Here is an 18,752-nt window from a genome sequence, read left to right as displayed (position 1 = left end):
CAGCTCTCCTTTATTTTACAAATTAAGGTGGAAGCAGGTTTACAGGAAATCACCTTACTTGGTCCATGTTCACAACCACTCACCAAACAGAATTAACATCAAATATAATTAGCCTCGGGGCTATCCACAACAAATCTGTTTTAATCTTCTGTCTCCTTCTCATTCTCTGGCTCATTCTGTATTTACCTGTGTCTAGCTTGTCCTCTCTCTGCAAACTGTCCCGGTAAAATTGTCCTCTTTCCTTCTTCATTCATGGCTTCCTTTCCTCTCTCCTCTTGTGAGGGTTGGGCATATCCAATTCTGTCCAGTCTTTCTCTGATTCGTCACTTTGCCACTCAACTAGATATCACTTTCAAACATGGGTGCTTCATTTTTACAAAGTAACTATACCTTCACTGTTTGGGATTAAGGACCTGTTTGTATTCCAGCCAGAGGGACTGAAGCTGTGTGCTAAGGGCTGAGCCATACCCCAACTAGGAACAGATTTTTTTTTTCAGTAAATAAGAAAATCTTGGGGTTCACAGTGTGATCAAATATCTGGCAAAGTAGGAAGATTCCCTCCTCTGAGCTAAAGGTTTAATTCTCCTCTTCCTATAGTTGTGTATTTTCAGTATGTTTTTGTTTTTTCTCCTGGCCCCTGCTACTGAAATAAAGATTCTGAGATTCAAACCTATTTACAAATACCTAGTTCATTAACTTTGCCTGTTCCTTGACTCACAAGGAACATTAGCTCATAAATTAACTACCCCATTATTCTATTCTAAATCCTGCAATATGACTGGTTACCTGGTCCTCAGGTTTTTGCTTTGGTCTCCATCAGCATTGTGGGGTCATTCTCTCACCTGTCTATGCTCTGTCCCAACATTCTCTCTCTCTCTTTCTCTCTCTGTCTCTCTCTCTCTCTCTCTCTGCTGGATGTCCCACCTTTTAACTTCATGCCTAAGCTCATTGGCCAATCAGCTTTTTATTGACAGGTGAATGTTTTTATACAGTGCACAAGAGATTTATCTCTATACTCATTTGGATGATCACAGAAGCTGTTGTTGACAGTTATTCACCTTTTATTCTTTTTCTTTTTTTAAAGAACAATGATTCTAGAGCTAAAGATAATGAAGGACCCTCTGTGTAGCTCAAGCATGTGCAAGGAGGTGACAGTTGGGTGATTCACTAGTAATATTTTGCCTGCCATTAGAAGAATAGAGTCGATCATACATGGTTGTGTGGTGTACTGGAAAGAGCATGAGATCAGAGGGATTTGGTTAGAATTTAGGTTTTACTCTGTACTGGCTGTGGGATTTTTGGATGATACAATTGACTTTCCTGCTTCTATAGACTGCAATGATTTGAAATGCTAAAAAGAATTCCTACCACTTACATAAAAACACTGTCAGTAAGACAGCTAGTGCCTGCATAGAAACCTTGGAGTATATTAGCACTGTAAGTTGCACGTACAGTTGAAAGGTGTTGAGGAAGGAGATTTATAAGTGTCTACTGATATGTTTATAGATATTTTATTTTCAACTAGAGGTACTGGTAAAAATATTCTTTTTCTATTGTCAAAAATTTTTTTAGCACACACATCCTTTTAGTTATGTGTCACCTAACTAATTAATGAGTTTATTAATTGTTTTATTTTATGAAGTAATTTGTGCATGTAGGTGTATATTACTGGGAGCTGAACTCATGGCTGAACTGCTAGATTAACTTTTGGCTAGCTTATTATATGTCAGGCTCTCATGGAGTTTTTCGGTTAAGATTCAACAATTCATTTACTCTTTCACTTAGATAACGTAGATCACCGGTTCTCAACCTGTGGCTCTGTAACAACCCTTTCACAGGGGGTAGTGTAAGATTATCAGAAAACACAGATATTTACACTAGGATTTATAACATAGCAAAATTAGTTATGAAGTAGCAACAAAAATAATTTTATGGTTGTGGGACACCATATTACAAGGTCAAAGCATTAGGAAGATTGAGAACTACTGCCTTAGATTTTTTAAGCCACTCTCTCTTTTTTAATGTAGGAGAGTGTGCCTCTTTTCCCACAGCAAACATGGCGGAACAAACTTCAACCTGACGTCTTGCGCCCTCAACAAAGATGGCTACAGCACTTCCTGCTCTTGCCTTTAACAAAGATGGTCGCAATACTTCCTGTCTAGGACTTTTGCCCTCAACAAAGATGGTCTTTATGGTACAGGTTCCCTAGCAGTCTGGATTCCAGTTGTAGTTTTAGTTATTCTTTTTTTTTTTTTTTTTAACGGTACGTGGTCGCAGACGTAAGTAAGATGACTCCATCTTCTCTCGCCGTCCCCGCGCCGTGGCGACATCGCCCCTGCGCGGCTCTCCCGGGGGCTGGGCCGGGGTTCGGGTGGCGGTGCCGGGGGTCGGTTTCCTCCGAGAGGACAGTCTGCGGCTTCATTTACCGTGAAAATCGCCGGTAGCTCTAACTGTGCCACAGCCACGACTTTTAGCTGCCGAGACAGGGAACTTTTTACAAGTTCCAAATGGAAACACGCTGCCCAAAAAAACGGTCTCCCACGCCCTCCTCACCTGCCACCTCCCGATTTGGCGGAAGATCGCGAGCAAGGCTGGGATCCGGCGTCCCGCTTGTGTGGGCTGAGGGTGGCAGAAGCCCCGCCCGCCACCCTTGCTCCCCTTGCTCCCCTTGCCTTCATTGCCACCGCAAGCTACCCCGCAGCACACTAGCGATCTGAGCTCTTTCAGTGTCCCATGCATGCGTGCTCACGGCCCTACTGCGACCCACATTCCGAATTCTTGTGAGGCTTATCGGTAAAGGCACACAAACACTTATTTTCTTGAGGGTGCTTGTCCTTTCTCTGAATGCTCTATAAACTTCTTTCCTCCGGACTGTCTTCTGGTCAGGGTCCATAAATAAATGACTGTCTGCTGGTCAGGGTCCATAAATAAATGTCCCTGGTGCTTTTTAGCAGTTTCTAAAGCGTGGGTGCTGGACTAACTCTTGACAAAGCAATATTGAAATCCACTATGTTCTAGCATTTAATTTTATATAATAATATAAATAAGTAGATTAATAAATCTGTAATCCTTAGGGATTGCCTTTTAAGTAAGGGATCAGATCTGTTTTCTGTTGGATCTCTTACTGCACAAGGAATTGAAATAGGGCCCCATTATGAGAAGCAGAGGTAGAAACATCCATAATTAGTGTCGTTCATTATGCCGGGAAGTGTTTGAAATATCCGTGGTTTGGCTTAAACAGCCGCTTAGGAAACACTGTGGCTCTTAAGATATAAAGATATAAAGACCTGACTGATTTTTGAGGTGCTCACTAATGAGTTTGCAGCAATACACTGACTTTGGGGAGGGGGGGGGGCGGTCCATCAGCATTCCCGAAACCTAGGCGCTCATTTTGGCTCTTTCCAGGGAGAAATGGATGCCAGAGACAAGCAGGTCCTCCGCTCCCTGCGTCTGGAGCTGGGTGCCGAGGTACTGGTGGAAGGACTGGTTCTTCAGTACCTTTACCAGGAAGGAATTTTGACAGAAAACCACATTCAAGAAATCAAAGCGCAAACCACAGGCCTCCGGAAGACAATGCTGTTGCTGGACATCTTGCCTTCCAGGGGCCCCAAAGCTTTTGACACCTTCCTCGATTCCCTCCAGGAATTTCCCTGGGTAAGAGAGAAGCTGGAGAAGGCGAGAGAGGAAGTCACAGCCGAGCTGCCTACAGGTAGGCCTCAAAGAGATCCCCTCAAAACAGCTCTGGAAGTGTTGCAACCATGCCCAGTGGATTGGAATTTGGTCTTTTAGGAGGGACCAGGGCCACGAGCATGGGCAACAGTTTGGATGGAGAGGGCATGGCGTCGGAGGGTCAAGACGAGGAGGTGGTGTTAGGAAACTCGAGGGAGGAAGGGAACATGAACCCTGAGGCTGAGGGGTTAAGGAGGGAGCTGAGAGTACAATTTAGACATGCTTCCAGGGGAAATTGGCAAGTCACTTGGGAGGCATGTTCTCATCGGAGAGCCAGGTCAATCTGAGCCCTTTGGCAACGGGAATCGTTTGGAAAGCGCGGATGGGAATGCAGGCTTTGGCCTACTGATAACTGATTTGTGGGGTGCCAAGCTGCCAGCTGGAGGAGGTCAGATCATGGGAGACAGTCTCTAGGAAGGCATGTCCTGCACCTGTCCCCCCAGCCAGCCTCCCAGGCCAAGGGGATTATTTTGAAGTCTGCCTTTAGTTTGTTTTTAAAGGCTGTTGGTGTAAAGTGGCCCTTTAAAATTCAGCTCTGTGCAGACACCTGGGGAATTTTATTTTGCAAGGGCAGTAATTTGGGGGTGCGGGGGTGGGGTGGGGCGGATCTTATTTTGATTTTTATCCAGGAAAAAAATCACTGAAAGCTGTGATCTGAAAAGAAACAGCTTGGTGCTTGTGAGAGGAAGGAGCTGCGGTATAAATCACTGTTGTCTTCAACTCCTCCCATATATACTGCTCTTTCACAAAGATGAGGGACTGACCTAGAAAGATTAATTAAAAAAAAAAAAAAAAAATGGAAAGTTAACCAAGCCAAACCAAATCAGTAGATTTCCAGAGTTAAGAATTCAACGTTTTCTGGTTTTCAGTATAGATATGGACCAAGTCAGTGGTCTCCAGAATTTATTGTTAATGGTTTTGAAAAATGACTGTAACAGAGCTGGTGTGTGTGTGTGTGTCTGTGTGTCAGCAGCAGCATTGTTGTCCTGCCTTTATGGAGGCAGAGGCAGGTGGTTCTCTGTGAGGCCAGCCTGGTCTACATAGCAAGTTCTGGGATAGCTAGAGCTACATATTGAATCCCTTTCTCAACTCCCAATTTTCAAATAACTGTAATTGGTTTTAAAAAAAATCAAATACTACCAGTAAATTACTTTTATAATTTAAATGTAAGACTATGGGTTTTATATTTTGAATGGTTCTGAGAACACATATGATAATTAATTATTTTTTTAAAAATAATGACATATATCTGAATATTTGACCAGAATGGGATAGCCAGTTAATTTAGAAAGACCTGGTGAACACTCAGTGGAAAATCTAAAAATATCTTTATTCCTAGGAGCTTGTCCAAATTACTTTTTGAAACCATGAGAATGCCGGCCTTTGAGGACCTCTAGAATTTTCAGCTTGGGTTGTCCTTAGAAAATTACATATTCCATGTGTCTGAACAAAACCAGGACCAAGTTTCCCTGACATTTCTACCACATTATTACAAGCAGAATATATAACATGGAGTTGGGGAGGGAACATCAATGAGTTGTGCCTTTCTGGTATTCACATCGAAGGCTCTCCTGGCTGCACGCAGTTGGAAATGACAAAAGACCCGGATGCTTTCCACTCCCAAAATGTTGAGTTTAACCAGGTGATTATTTTGGGTTATATAAACATTGTCATGGATTGTCATAGACATGCGACCCTCATTCTCACTTCTTCAGGTTCATTCAGAGAGCAAGAGAGAACTAAGATATCCTGAAGACATTAAAAAAGTTAAGGAGAAGCGGAGGGGAAAGGCGCTTTTACATCTAGTTCTTTATCTTCTATGTATGAGTGCTGTATCCTGTGTGTAAGTATGGGCACTGCGTGTGCCTGGTGCGCATGGAGGTGGGAAGAGAGGGCAGGAGCCTTGGCAGCAGAGCTGTCGTGAGATGCCATGTGAAAGGCAAAGAAGCCAGTAGTCTGCAAGCCCAGCCAGTGCTCCTAATGCCGAGCCCACTCTCCAGCCCCAAAGAGCAGCTTTAAAATGGAAGCAAAAAACAAAAAAGATTGAACATATCTGTATATATGCTTAGGAAACCAGGTTTTCCCTAAGACTTGTTAACTCTGTTGAAGGGTTAAATGGAAAGCTGGCTTGCTTCACGACACAAGTGAGTGTTGTGAATTGTTTGTTTGTTTGCTTGTTTGTTTGATAATTAACTCTACTAGTGAAAAAATTCTGACCTGGGGCTTAGATTTATTGATTTCTTGGTGACATCAACCCATTTTCAAGTATGACTGTAGTTTAATCTTGACTATTTAAACTAATACTGAAAATACAAGTAAGGTGGGGATTAGTGATAGAGTCAACACCTTTCTCATGCTCACTTTAAGAGAGCAGTGCTCCACACAGGGGTAGTGCTCCACACAGGGGTAGTGCTCCCTTTGGCTGGTGCTTACAGATATGGGTGTTCTCGGCTACTGCGGCAGTGCCATGCCTGCTTGTCTGCTGCCAGGTTCCTCGCCGTGATGGTCATGGATTCTAACCTTCTAGAACTGTAAGCCAGCCCTCAATAAACTAATTCTTTATAAGGAAAAAAAAAAGGCGACATTATTTCTAAGTCTTACTAATAAGCCCTGGATTCGAGGTTTGTCAGTCATTCTCTTCTCTCTTCTTCATTGGTAGTTTTCTAGCTCACAGGAGTCCCTTTAAAAGTCCTTATTGATTATTGAAAATCTATTATGCCTTAGGGTCTAGTGGTAAATGTGTATATCTATACATTGTATATATTTTATTACATCCTATACCATATATTAACACCATGTAATATATGTTATTATATTATATATAATAATTATATATATATAGTGTTTTGGGGGCTAGGGTAGATGTTATATATTTTAAAGAAGTAGATGCTTAACTGCTTTCTGTCACTTAAGGCCTTAAATATTTTTAAGTGTCTAATTTCATGAAAATATGATTTTGAAATTAGGTTGAGGTTTAGTGAATTGGAAGCTTGTGTGAGTGTTGGGTTCTTTTTTAGGGAGTAGGGGGGTGAGGGGAGGCTTAGAACCATGGACGTCTCTGGAAAAAAAGCAAACAAACCCAGAGTCCTCTTTCCAGGGACCTCCGTGTCCCTCTAGCACGGTGTCAGAACTGGGTAGCACACTTGTGCTTCTGAAAAGGCTTCTCGGACTTTGAGACCCAGACTCAGGGAAAACTGGGCGTTTGCGAGGCGCGCACACAGTAACCTTTTCTCGATTTCTGCTTATGTTGGTTGTGGTTTCCCTGGACTGGTTTGGTGCCCTGCGGTTGGGAAGCCTTGAGAAGAAGCGAGGAGTGCCCTTCGCTTAGCCGTGCGGCCCATCCTTTCTCAAGAACAAACTAACTTTATTTTTACTACAGTTTTCTGCTTGGCTCCTCTGGCAGGCTTTTGGTTTTCCCCTTCTTTGTGTATTAACTTCGGTGTTTCATTTCTATCCTTGGAGCTGCCGAGCATATTTCTGTGCTATATTAGTTATTTGCTTTTTGTATATACGCTGAATGTAAGTGATATAGAGTAAAACTGAGTTGTGTCTCAGTCTCTATTCTTCTAACTTCAAGTCTCAATCAATCCTCAGACAGAAAAGGACAAAACTTCCTGAATTTTCTGATTATGCCGCAGAATTTTCTTAGGTCTTCTAATGTCTGTTTTAAAAATCCAAGTATAAAAGCCCGGGACGTTGAACGGATATTTGGTTTGCGTCTTCCTCACCCCACAAGGACGCTTACCTTTTAAAGGAAGAATTCTGCTGATAAAATGACTTAATCCACCTTGGCACAGCGGAAGGGACACTTGGCAGCGCTCCGCTGCGACCAAGGTCACACACCAGACATTAGATCGGCTGGAAGTCCTCTCTGGGTTCCTGCTGGGTCACTTTAGGAGACAGGACAGCACTGGGTGTGGGGAAGGCAGCCTGTGACCGGTGGCTTCCCAGGCTTCCCAGCCTGGTGGGTCTGTCTGAGCCGGGGTTCTCTGTGGTGCCCAAGTTCATCTGGCTGAAGCCCTGGCCTTAGTATCTGATGGGACTCTGAGTCAGGCGCAGTGGAGTGGCTCACGGGCCACAGGACTCTCTGTTCCAGCCTGTTTGCTCTGGCCTGGCTGCCGGGCTGCAGCTCTGCCACGATCCTTTCTTAACAGTCTCCTGGTAGCCTTGCCTTTTGCTTTGCCTTCCCTTTGGCTGGGGCTTTGTTTGTCTCTCTTTTACCAACAGGAGTTGTGTCTATGCTCAGCCACAAGCCTCCCGCCCTAGCTAGGCCTGGCGCAGTGGCCGCCCTGAGGCTAGCCCTTGTTTCAGCCTTGCCTGACTTTCAGTGGGTCATCCCGACGGACAGGATGTCCTTGATTGCCTTGCTGTCCTCACGGGTGCAATACACACAGGGCTGGCTTGCCCTTCCTTCTCTGCTCAGAGGCTCCAGGCCTATCCCTTCTGAGCTAGCCTTGAGTGACCCCGCTGAGCCACATCAGCTGGTCTCGCTCCTCAGAGGTACATTTTGGCTCTGAGGTATACGCTTGGGTGTATTTGAAGTTACTGAGCTCTCGTGACAGCTGCATTACATATCGCCATCGGTTTTCTGATTTAGGATTCTTAAAGTGTCCTCTAATCAGGCCACTCACCAAAGCCTGCCCCATGAGATAACCGTTGCACTGATCTTAGCTTAGCCAGCCTGGGTTCTAGATCCAGGGAGATTGTTCCCTCTGATATCCCCAGCTTGATTATCATATACTTCCCGGGGATTAAGTCAAACCTGAAGGGCCTCAGATAACAGAAGGGATTCCTTCCTTCCTTCTTTCAGATGTGTAGTGGGTGTTGACCGTGTGTTAGCGGTCCGGTCCGGTCCGGTACTGGGGCTATAACAGTAAACAGAACCATGGCCATGGTGTTCACTGTGTTCTCCTGGAGGAGGAGGATCAAGGGTGAGACCGGCAGAGAGCTGATGAATTAATTACCATTGCATGTGTGTGGTGGTGAGAGTGGGCAGGTAAGCCTTAGAATGCCTCTCTGATGTGTTGGCCTCACTCCTGGGACAGAGTACCCGGAGTTAGGAAAGAGACTTCCCTCGAAGGGCTAAGTTACCCGCTGTACCCGTGTGTACTCAGTGACTTGGTTACAACCCGACCCGTGTGCTTCCCATCGTGCATCTGAGACCTTGTGTGGTCCTTCAGATGAATGTAGATCATCTGGGACACGGAATGAAAAAGTAGTGACGCCCACGAATGAAAGAGTAGTGACGCCCACGACGAGAAGGCACCTCCCCTTCACTTCCGAAGTAGTCCAGATAAGGATAGAGGCACCAGGCTTCAACCCTTGCAGGCAGTGGGATCCCAGCAGTGTTTAGCTGGGTTGTTGCCCCCTCCCCCGTGTGCTTTCCTACCTACAGAAGGTGGCAGAAACAAGGGAGGATTCACTACCAGGGCTGTGTAGTTTTACCTTGAACATTGTCACAGGCTTGGGATTCTTCTCACAGGCTCCTGCGGTTCTACCACCCAGCTGAGCCTGCTCTGTTGGAGCGAGTGTTGCTTTCCAAGCTGGTGTTGTCTCCAGGCATTTGTGGAAGGACAGGAACTGGTTAAGTTTATTGATAGCATTATGGAGTTTGTAACTTTTTATCTAAACACCCACGTTTGCAGTTATCGGGACCCTCAGCAAGATGCCGCCAGATCCTGGTGTTTGGGAGCTGGGTGGGACCCACACATCATATTCTTTTTCTCTGTGAAAACGGAGGCCTGAGAGATTAAGTCAGCTTGCTCATCATCACATAGCTTGTTGATGTAATTTATTGCTGAGACTGGAATCCTAGCCTACCAGCTTTTGATTTAGGATCTTTCCTGCCTCACAGTGTTTTTGGCTCCCCACTGGGTCTGAAATGGAATTGTATTATTCTGTGGTGTTAATAGCCAAAAGAGGCTTTTAAACATTTGTACTAATATAGTTTTTTTTTTTATGTTTAAGAGTAAAAACTTCAAGATTTTTAAGTATAGTGGTTTGAGATTGTCTTAAAGTATTTTATTTTTATTAACGCTAATTTTAATCATCTACCGGGGAGTCGTGATAGTTCAGGGCTGCATCTTATCAGAGGCTTCCCCCAGCTTCTGCAAGGCTGATGTAAGGCGAGGCAGAAGACTTTTATGAGTATTTATGGGCCTGATGAAATAATGCATCCGCTGGCAGCTAATTGCCACTCTTTCTAGGAACGGCAAGCCATGTGACAGGCCCTGCCCCAGCAGGGATGGCTCCATTTCACTCTCAAATGCATTTAATACTTTTTTTTGAGAAAGTCTGACCGTGTCTTTTTTCCTCTCTCCATGGCCACTTGGACATTGGGCTGCATCAGTCACCTGATCGCCTTCAGGTCCTTAACTGTGGCCATGTGCTGGGATTACTGGGGGATGGGGGGGGGGTGGGGTGGGGGTCGGGGGACGACTGAGAGACTGCTGATGTCCTGGTGCTGTTCCTGACCAGGCCAATCCATCATATAGTTTCTGGGAGTGTCCTCTAGGCAGTGACATTAGACACACGCCCACTGACTTGGGTACAAACAAGCCCAGGCAGGCATGGCTTACCGGGGTATTCTAAATCGTAGCCGGGAGAGAACCTTGCGATTGGGCAGGTGGTTCGGTGACTCCATCGCTCCACAAATGTGGGCGACCCAAAACTACACACGGCCGGATGAACTGCTCATGTTTTCAGTGGGGGGAGACTTGGCAAGGTGGTAGAACACGGACACACAGAAGGACATTACTTCACGGGTGTTGTTAATCCTTGAATTTCATGAACACTTTCTGAAGGGTTTTCCAGAGTATCAGACCCCAGAGCAAGTGCGACTCCGGTATGGACTTTAGAATGTTGGGCACATACAGGCGAAATGCACGCCAAGACGAAGTTGGAGAGAGTTTGCATTAGCTGGAGAAGTTGAATTTAGGCCCTGGTGGTGGTAGCGCATGCCTTTAATTCCAGCACTCCAGAGACAGAGGCACGTGGATCTCTTGAGTTTGAGGCCAGCCTGGCCTAAGGAGTAAGTTCCAGGGCTACACAGAGAAACATAGCTATACAGGGCTAAACAGGGGTGTGTGTGTGTGTGTGTGTGTGTGTGTGTCGGCAGGGGTGGAGCAGAAGGAGTTGAATTCAGGGCATATATATATATACATATATATACATATATATACATATATATATACATATATATATGCCCTGAACATGGCTTCTGGGTGGAAGAGAGAGGACCTAGACAGGTAGCCCTGGCTCATCCTGTTCACCTCTCAGGTAGCAGGCTGGGTGCCTCTGATTTTTTTTTTTTTTTTTTTTTTTGTCCTTAAAAAATGAGTTTGGGGCCTGGAGAGATGGCACAGGGCTCAAGGGTCTTTGCTGCTCTTCCAGAAGGCCTGGGTTTGTTCCTAGCACCCAAGTATGGTGGCTCACAACCCCTAGTAACTCCAGCTTCTGGGGGACCTGGCGCATGCGTGTGCGTGCATATGTGTGTGTGTGTGTGTGGTGCTAGCACTGGAGAGACACAAAGATCCCAAGTTAAAGGTCATCTTCAGCAGCCTAGGGAGGTGTAGGCCTGAGCCCTATAGAACCCTTTATTATATAGATGAGGCACGGTAAACACAGGGCTGTTTAATAACTCCCTTAAGGTCACTCAGGTGCGCAGAGCCAAATTATTAACCTCAGTGCTTTGACTTTACAGCCTGCTAACATCTACCCCATGAAAGCACCTTATCAAAATAGACTTTTCCCTTCACCTAATTCGAATAGCTCAAGTGTGTTCCAATGCTTGAGTCCCCACTCATTCTCCATTGCTCCTGTCAGACACAAGCCCAGGGGCTCTTGGAAAGTCCTTTTCTTTCCTGTTGTCTCGGGAGTCACTCACTCCCCGTGTCTCCCCTTTCCTGGTTCCCTTTGATCCTTTGCAGAGGAGGTGGGGTCTGAAGCAGGGCCCTGCTTTTCTCTCCTCTCAGGTCCTCTGCTATCTTGAGAGTCCTAAAGACTAAAGCTTTGGTCTACAGAGTGAGTTCCAGGACAGCGGAGGCTATACAGAGAAACCCTGTCTCGGGAAAAAAAAAAAAGACTAAAGCGCCGGGCGTGGTGGCGCACGCCTTTAATCCCAGCACTCGGGAGGCAGAGGCAGGCGGATTTCTGAGTTCGAGGCCAGCCTGGTCTACAAAGTGAGCTCCAGGACAGCCAGAGCTATAAAGAGAAACCCTGTCTCGAAAAACCAAAAAAAAAAAAAAAAAAAAGACTAAAGCTTGGCCGTGTTTGGGGACATCGTGGTAGCTCTGCTGATGCTGCAGTCAGGTCCCACTTTGCAGCTCATAAATCATGCTCTCTACAACTGGTGGGTACCAGGAACAAGTTCTCCTGCTGGTGTAGCTCCAGGCTGCAGCGACTGCCTAGCAAGGTAGCACTCTGGCTTGGGAGGGAGGGAGGGAGGCTCAGACACGAAAGCTGTGGTTGCAGCCAGCTGCAGGAATGTTTGCTCTACCTAAATGTAACAGGCAGCTGTGTTTACACGTGTCCTTCAGTTTGGCCAGTAAGGAGCATAGACGTATATGATTCTTGGATGGATATCCCCACCCTGCTCCCCCTTTTAAAATATGATTTTTTTTTTCCAAATAGTCAACCTGAATTTAAAAGGAAGTATGACTTCTGGATGTTTCGGGTCAGGTTTTAGACCTAGGCTTTATTTTTGCTAATGATATGAAAGATTTGCCCCTTTGTAGGAAGCGCCAGGCTGAGAGTTCCTGGAAATGTTCAAGTTCTATTTATATTCGGCACCATGGCAGAGACGGTGGCGACACGGTTACCAAAATAACACCGTGGAGATGTCTGAAGTGGTTGAGAGGACACAGGGGTAAACAAACCCAGGGCCTCTCAGTCAGCCCTCAACAAGGACAGCAGCTGTGACTAGATAGATGTGTGGGATCTTTTCTCCACCCAGGAAGCAACAGCATTGCTGTAACGGACACCACCTGGGGTCTGTTGGTTCTCCTCAGGTCTGACAGTGTCATCCTGAAGCTAGCATGTGACCCCACAGCTGAGGCCCCAGTTTCCCATACCACCTCCCAGTTCCAAGGCCAGTGACTAGTGTCAAGGTAGATTCCCTATGGCGTTTTTCCTCTTGTTCAATTAATTTTTAAAAGCTACTTAATGAACCAAGAGAAGCACATTTACCAGTTTATTATAAAGCATGTTTATGAAGGATACTGATAAGAGATGCACAGGGCGAGGGATAGAAGGAGAGTCTTTCCCACGTAGACCACATCCCGGAACCTCCAACTGTAACCTTTAGCTGTCTGGAAGCCCTCTAAGCCCTGCCCTTGGAGATTTTAATAGCTTCATCACATTGGCACACCTGATGAAATCACCAGACAACTTAAACTTCAGGTGCTCTCTTCTCTCCAGAGGGACAGGATGTGAACACTCCCTGTCCCAGCACTTGGGAGACAGAGGCAGGAGGATCAGAAGTTGAGTCTCAACTCCCCACCCTGTCTTGGATTCTGAAAGACTGTGCCTATCCCAAAAATTATCAAGAGACTGTTGGTCACTGGTCTGTTGTGGATAGCCCTGGTGCTAATTATATTTGATGTTAATTCTGTGAGGGGTTTAGGACTAGGAATGAGTCAGCACTCAGATGATTTCTTGTAAACCTGCTTCCCACCTTAATTTGTAAAATAAAGGCAAGCCGATGATTGGGCAGATAAGGGAAGGTGAATCGAAGGTGAAGAGGGAACGCAGAGGGGGAGGAGGAGGAAGAAGAAGGAGAAAAAGAAGAAGAGGAGGAAGAGGAGGAGGAGGAGGAGAAGAAGAAGAAGAAGAAGAAGAAGAAGAAGAAGAAGAAGAAGAAGAAGAAGAAGAAGAAGAAGAAGAAGAGCAGAGCAGTAGCACATGGCCTGGAGAAACCGCAAGTTCTAAGGGGTCTCATAGATGTGGAAGATGGTAGTGTAGCGGTAGATCTGCCCAATCTAGGTACACAGCATGCCTTCATATTAACTGAGTTGTGTTTTCATTGCTGGAGCATATCTGGGTTGGAGATTTGCCGTAACACCGATCAGCTTAGTAGCAAGTAAAAAGACATGACTTCTTTGAAGACCACCAGGATGTGGAAAGTGTATGTCAGGCAACAGGACAAGAACCAGACATTACTTATTTTGTGATATCTTAGTGGCAAATAAGGCAAATAAGGTCATGAAGCCTGCGTGTAAGTCCTTAAGAACAGGTCACAGTCCTATCATGGGTGGATGGGGCATGCCTGCCAGGACTTGTCCTGCTGCCATAGCTGTAGAGGATCTTAGAGGCCTCCATTTTAGAGACCGGCAAGGGAAGATATGTTAATTTGGTTTCTTGTTGCAATGACAAATACCTTGACCAAAGCAACTGAAGGGAGAAAAGGCTGTTTTGGGCTTTGAGTTCCAAAGGGGACACTGTCCATCCTGGCAGGAAATGCACGGTGATAGGACCAAGAGGCTGGCCTGCCCCATTGTACCAGCAGTCCAGAAAAGACAGAGAGCAGGAACTGGGGACAGGTTATGCAGCTTCAAAGCCAGCCCCCAGTGACTCTCACCAGGGCCATTTAAAGTTCTCTTTCTATCCAGTGCCAGTAGCTGAGGCATCACGAATTCAGACACCCGAGCCCACGGTGGACATTTCTCATCCAGACCACAACAAAGGGACTGTTCCCAAACCTATAAAATGCATCCGATGGGTTCTTTGGTTCATGCAGTAGAACTTTGTACTAAGATAAACAAAAGTAGCATATTGCATAGATTCACACCTTTGAAAAAACTGGCTAACATGGAAGGACTATTTAACAGGGGGCCAGATAAGGCAGTGAGTGAGTCTAAGGTACGGGATGGTGTATCCCGGCGGTCCTCCATTGGGCCTACTTCGGGATACACATTGTAGGCCAAGCCTGGGTCCTAAGTGTGGCTGTTAGGTGTGGGAATCACCCGGAGTGGTGAAGGTCATCTGAAAACTTGATGGCTTTCAGGAAGTCTTCTGGAGCCTCCAGTTCCTCTTCCCTGCTTCCCCACAGCCCTTTATCCCTCTGTGGTCTTGGCAACCCCCTTTTTTCCTTGAGACAGGGTTTCTACTGTGTTGCCCTGGTTGTCCTGGAACTCACTTTGTAGACCAGGCTGGCCTGGAACTCAGAAATCCGCTTCCTTCTGTCTCCCAATTGCTAGGATTAAAGGCGTGTGCCACCGCTGCCTGGCTTGGCTCCCCCTTTCTACCTGGTGGCCTTTCCACTGCCTTTCCTCTCTCAGCTCTGGCCGCCCTCCGTAGCCGCCAGAGCGGGCAAGCAGCCCACTGCCTCGCTGGCTGTCTCCACATCCTCTGCCTCGCTGCCTTCACAGCTTGACTTGACTGCTCGGCTGTGTCTGCCACTTCAGTTTTGTTGTCTCTTTTGTGTTAACAGCTCAGCAGAGAAAAGGCCATTTGTGCGAGAAGCCTTTTATTAGGCTTATTACCACAGCACCAAGGGAGGCAGCAGAAGAGAGTGTCTCTTAGTCCACTCACGGAGCCTGCTCAGACAGCCAGAAGGGGCGTTTGGACCGATCACTCTCTTGTCCCTCAACACCTGTCATGGTCACCAAGGCTTGTATTTGGACCAATCACAGTCTTGCTCCTTAGCACCAGTCCAGTCTCTTGGGTTTTATGCCAATGGTAGCATTGTCTTAGATAAATAAATCACAGCCGCCTCTCTGCTAGACCCCTGGGGGAGCGCTGACTTTCTACCCATGCTGGAAACTGTTCTAGGGTTACAGAGTTCATAGAGGCTACGACAACAAAGCCCTCCGGGAGCCGGAGTAGGCTCATCCTTTGCACAGTTGTCACAAGGCGACCAGGGGACTTGGGAAATTTATTGTGAAGAATTCTTTTTAAGAAAATTTATTGTTTTGTCTTAGTCAGGGTTTCTATTCCTGCACAAACATCATGACCAAGAAGCAAGTTGGGGAGGAAAGAGTTTATTCAGCTTACACTTCCACCCTGCTGTTCATCACCAAAGGAAGTCAGGACTGGAACTCAAGCAGGTCAGGAAGCAGGAGCTGATGCAGTGGCCATGGAGGGATGTTCCTTACTGGCTTGCTTCCCCTGGCTTGCTCAGCCTGCTTTCTTATGGAACCCAAGACTACCAGGCCAGGGATGGCACTGCCCACAGTGGGCCCTGCCCCCTCGATCAAGAAAATGCTCCACAGCTGGATCTCATGAAGGCACTTCGCCAACTGAAGCTCCTTTCTCTGTGATAACTCCAGCCTGTGTCAAGTTGACACAAAACCAGCCAGTCCATGCTTCAAAGTTTCATGCCTACACATATATACGGTGTATACAAACACACATATATGTGTTTATGTGTATATCTATCTATATCTCTCTCTTCATGTATATCTTAATCATACATACCCGTCCCTCAGTCCCTCCTTCAAACTCGTCCTCTTCCCTACAAATTCATGTCCTCTTTTAAATTAAAAACCAAGGGGCTGGCGAGATGGCTCAGTGGGTAAGAGCACCCGACTGTTCTTCCAAAGGTCCAGAGTTCAAATCCCAGCAACCACATGGTGGCTCACAACCATCCGTAACAAGATCTGGTGCCCTCTTCCGGAGTGTCTGAAGACAGCTACAGTGTACTTACATATAATAAATAAATAAATCTTTAAAAAAAAAATTAAAAACCAAAAGTTTAAAAAGTGTTGAGTCTTTTCAGAGGGGCATGGCTGGGCAGCCTGCCAGTGGCCACCACTCAGAACAGTGAAGAATCTTTAGCTAGTAGAAAGTTACCTCTGATTCTAAAGGACTGACGGTGACTTCCAGGGGACACAAGAATCACATTAGAAGAACCTTTCTCTCTCTCTCTCTCTTTCTTTCTTTCTTTCTTTTTCTTTTTCTGGAGTGGAAGGAAAGTACAAGACACAATCCACAATCTCTTAAGAGTTTGTAAGAAGCTCTCTCTCCCCTCCCCCACCCCATTCCTTTCAAGGCCTAGAGTCAGGCCTCTCTGGAGACGAAGTGGCTTCCTGACAGGGTATGTGGATGGACCCGAAAGCTGTCCAAGATAGAGGACCAAAGAGGCTGCTTGGAAGGTAACAGGATATCTCAGTGGGTCAAAACATCCCAAACTCAGGAAAAGCCCCTCCCCACCATGCCAGTGTCTTTTCCTCTTCCTCCCTGGCCTGTAAGGCGGAACTAGCTTTGCATGCAGAATAGTGATGTCACCAGGATTCAGTTCAGGATGCAGAGCAGAGAAGGCAGAGAGCTGAGAAGTGCTATAGGTAATTCACAGGGTTCCAAGAAAACAGCTTTTGAACATTTACCATTGCTGGTTATCCTCTGAAATTACGATCGTTATTTTATTTTTGTGTCTGTGTAACTAGACTGCAGTGTTCTTTAAGGCAGACATCATCAACAATTTTTAAAAATTCAAGCTTAGAAGCTATAGCGTAGCACAAGGTGCATATGAGCCATCGTGAGTTCATAGGACGAGCAGAAGAATTACTGTAAGACCTGAGTCATACTTTCTTAGAGTTCAGATTGTAACTAGTGAGAGTCAGGAGCAAACCCGTGCAGTAGGAGAGCCTGGTGATCCTCTCTGTCGCTGTGCACGATTTAATTTGGGTCATAGTCCTAGAGGGACACAGTCCATCGTGATGGGGAAGGTGGAGCTGCCAGAACAAGTGGGTGCTGGTCCCTTTACATCAGCAGTCTGGAAGCAGAGAGAACAAGAGAACAATCTCACGGCTCACCCTCAGTGGCATTCTTTCTCCATCAAGGCTCTTCCCAGTGCCTTGCGACGATGTGGCCAGTCGTCCCTCCCTCACCAGACACGGAGTAACAGCCCTTGGCCTAGAGTTTCCAGTATCCAGAACTGAGAAATAAGTTTCCATTCATTTATAAGTTACCCAGGCTGTGGTATCTTGTTATAGCATAGTAATTATATATAATCTTGATTTGTTAGTGTAGTACATTTTAAGAGATCAGTATGGTTTGTAATAAACTAGTTATAAAGTATAAGATGAAAAATTTGAGCTATTTTTAAATAATCTCAAAATTTTTGCCTATATGTAGGGAAAGTGTAATCTTTCTTCTCAGACATCCTCGGTTTATGGCTCAGTCTCACATTAAAAGACAAATGAAGAAAGTATACAACTTAAAATAAGTTATTTATTTTTGGTGTGTGGGTTGTGGTGTGTACTGTGCAGTACCCGTGCACACACATATAGAGAAAGATATATAGATACGTGGAAGCTAACATTCTCCATCTCATTTATTATTCTTTCAAATGGAATTTATTTTTTTTTATGCCTGTGAGTGTTTTGCTCGCATTTGTGTCTGTGTACCATGTGTGTGCCTGGCTCCCACAGAGACCAACAGGGGGTGTCAGATTCCATGGAGCTGGAGTTTCAGACACTTGTGAGCTGCCACGGGGCCCTGGGAATTGAACCTCGGTCCCCTGGAAGAGCAGCCGGTGATTTCAACTCCCGAACCACCTCTCCAGCACCCAAACGTAGCATAAGGTTTATGACATGGATGTCTTTCTAAGAAAATTCAGACCCCGGGAAGCAGTTGGACTCCTGCCTGTTTATTTAGGTCTGAGGAAATGAAGACAGTTGTTGAGAGATAGTGTAATCCAGTGGTAGTAGTGGGAACTGACAGGGTCTGCACAGGTCTCCTCTGTGACCACCTCTTCAGAGACAGGAGGAGCCACTTTTTCTTCTGCCATAGGCAGGGGCATCTCACAGGAGGCTCTTACAATCCGCTTCAAGGAAGGGGCAGAGTGAGGTGCAGTGAGCAGCCTGCCTCTGCTGCACCCCCAGACTCCTCGATCCGGAACGGGGCACCCGAAGGCCTGTCACCCCCACAGGAAATTCATTTCTCTGGTGGAGAAGCACTGGCCGCTCTCCTCACTCATTTCCAGAAGGTCACAATTTCCTTGCTGCCACTGATGCTGGAATCCGGGGTTTCTTACAAGATGCCGAACAAGGAAGAGAAGTTGGATTGTGTGCGTGTGAATACAT

At 46.0% G+C, this 18,752-nt stretch overlaps 1 protein-coding gene across 3 annotated transcripts in view; it reads left to right on the top strand.

The window, feature by feature from the left end:
* Positions 1-18,752, top strand: part of Cradd (CARD and death domain containing adaptor protein) — a 170,086-nt gene that overhangs the window by 11,617 nt on the left and 139,717 nt on the right. The window contains exons 1-2 of one of the 3 annotated variants that reach the window (XM_021174755.3): positions 2,093-2,279; positions 3,406-3,709. In XM_021174755.3, coding sequence (XP_021030414.1) covers positions 3,412-3,709 — 298 coding nt within the window. In that variant the 5' untranslated portion in view covers positions 2,093-2,279; positions 3,406-3,411. Of the gene's footprint in view, positions 1-2,092; positions 2,280-2,409; positions 2,794-3,405; positions 3,710-18,752 lie in introns of those variants that run through there. The other 2 variants (XM_021174756.3, XM_085843106.1) reach the window with 2 other exon arrangements.

This window comes from Mus caroli, unplaced genomic scaffold (genome assembly GCF_978045245.1).
Source record: "Mus caroli unplaced genomic scaffold, Mus_caroli_1 scaffold_9, whole genome shotgun sequence".
In the NCBI taxonomy this organism is placed as follows: domain Eukaryota; kingdom Metazoa; phylum Chordata; class Mammalia; order Rodentia; family Muridae; genus Mus; species Mus caroli.
The sequence above is the reverse complement of the archived record's forward strand: the minus strand, read 5'-3'. Positions and strand labels throughout refer to the sequence as shown.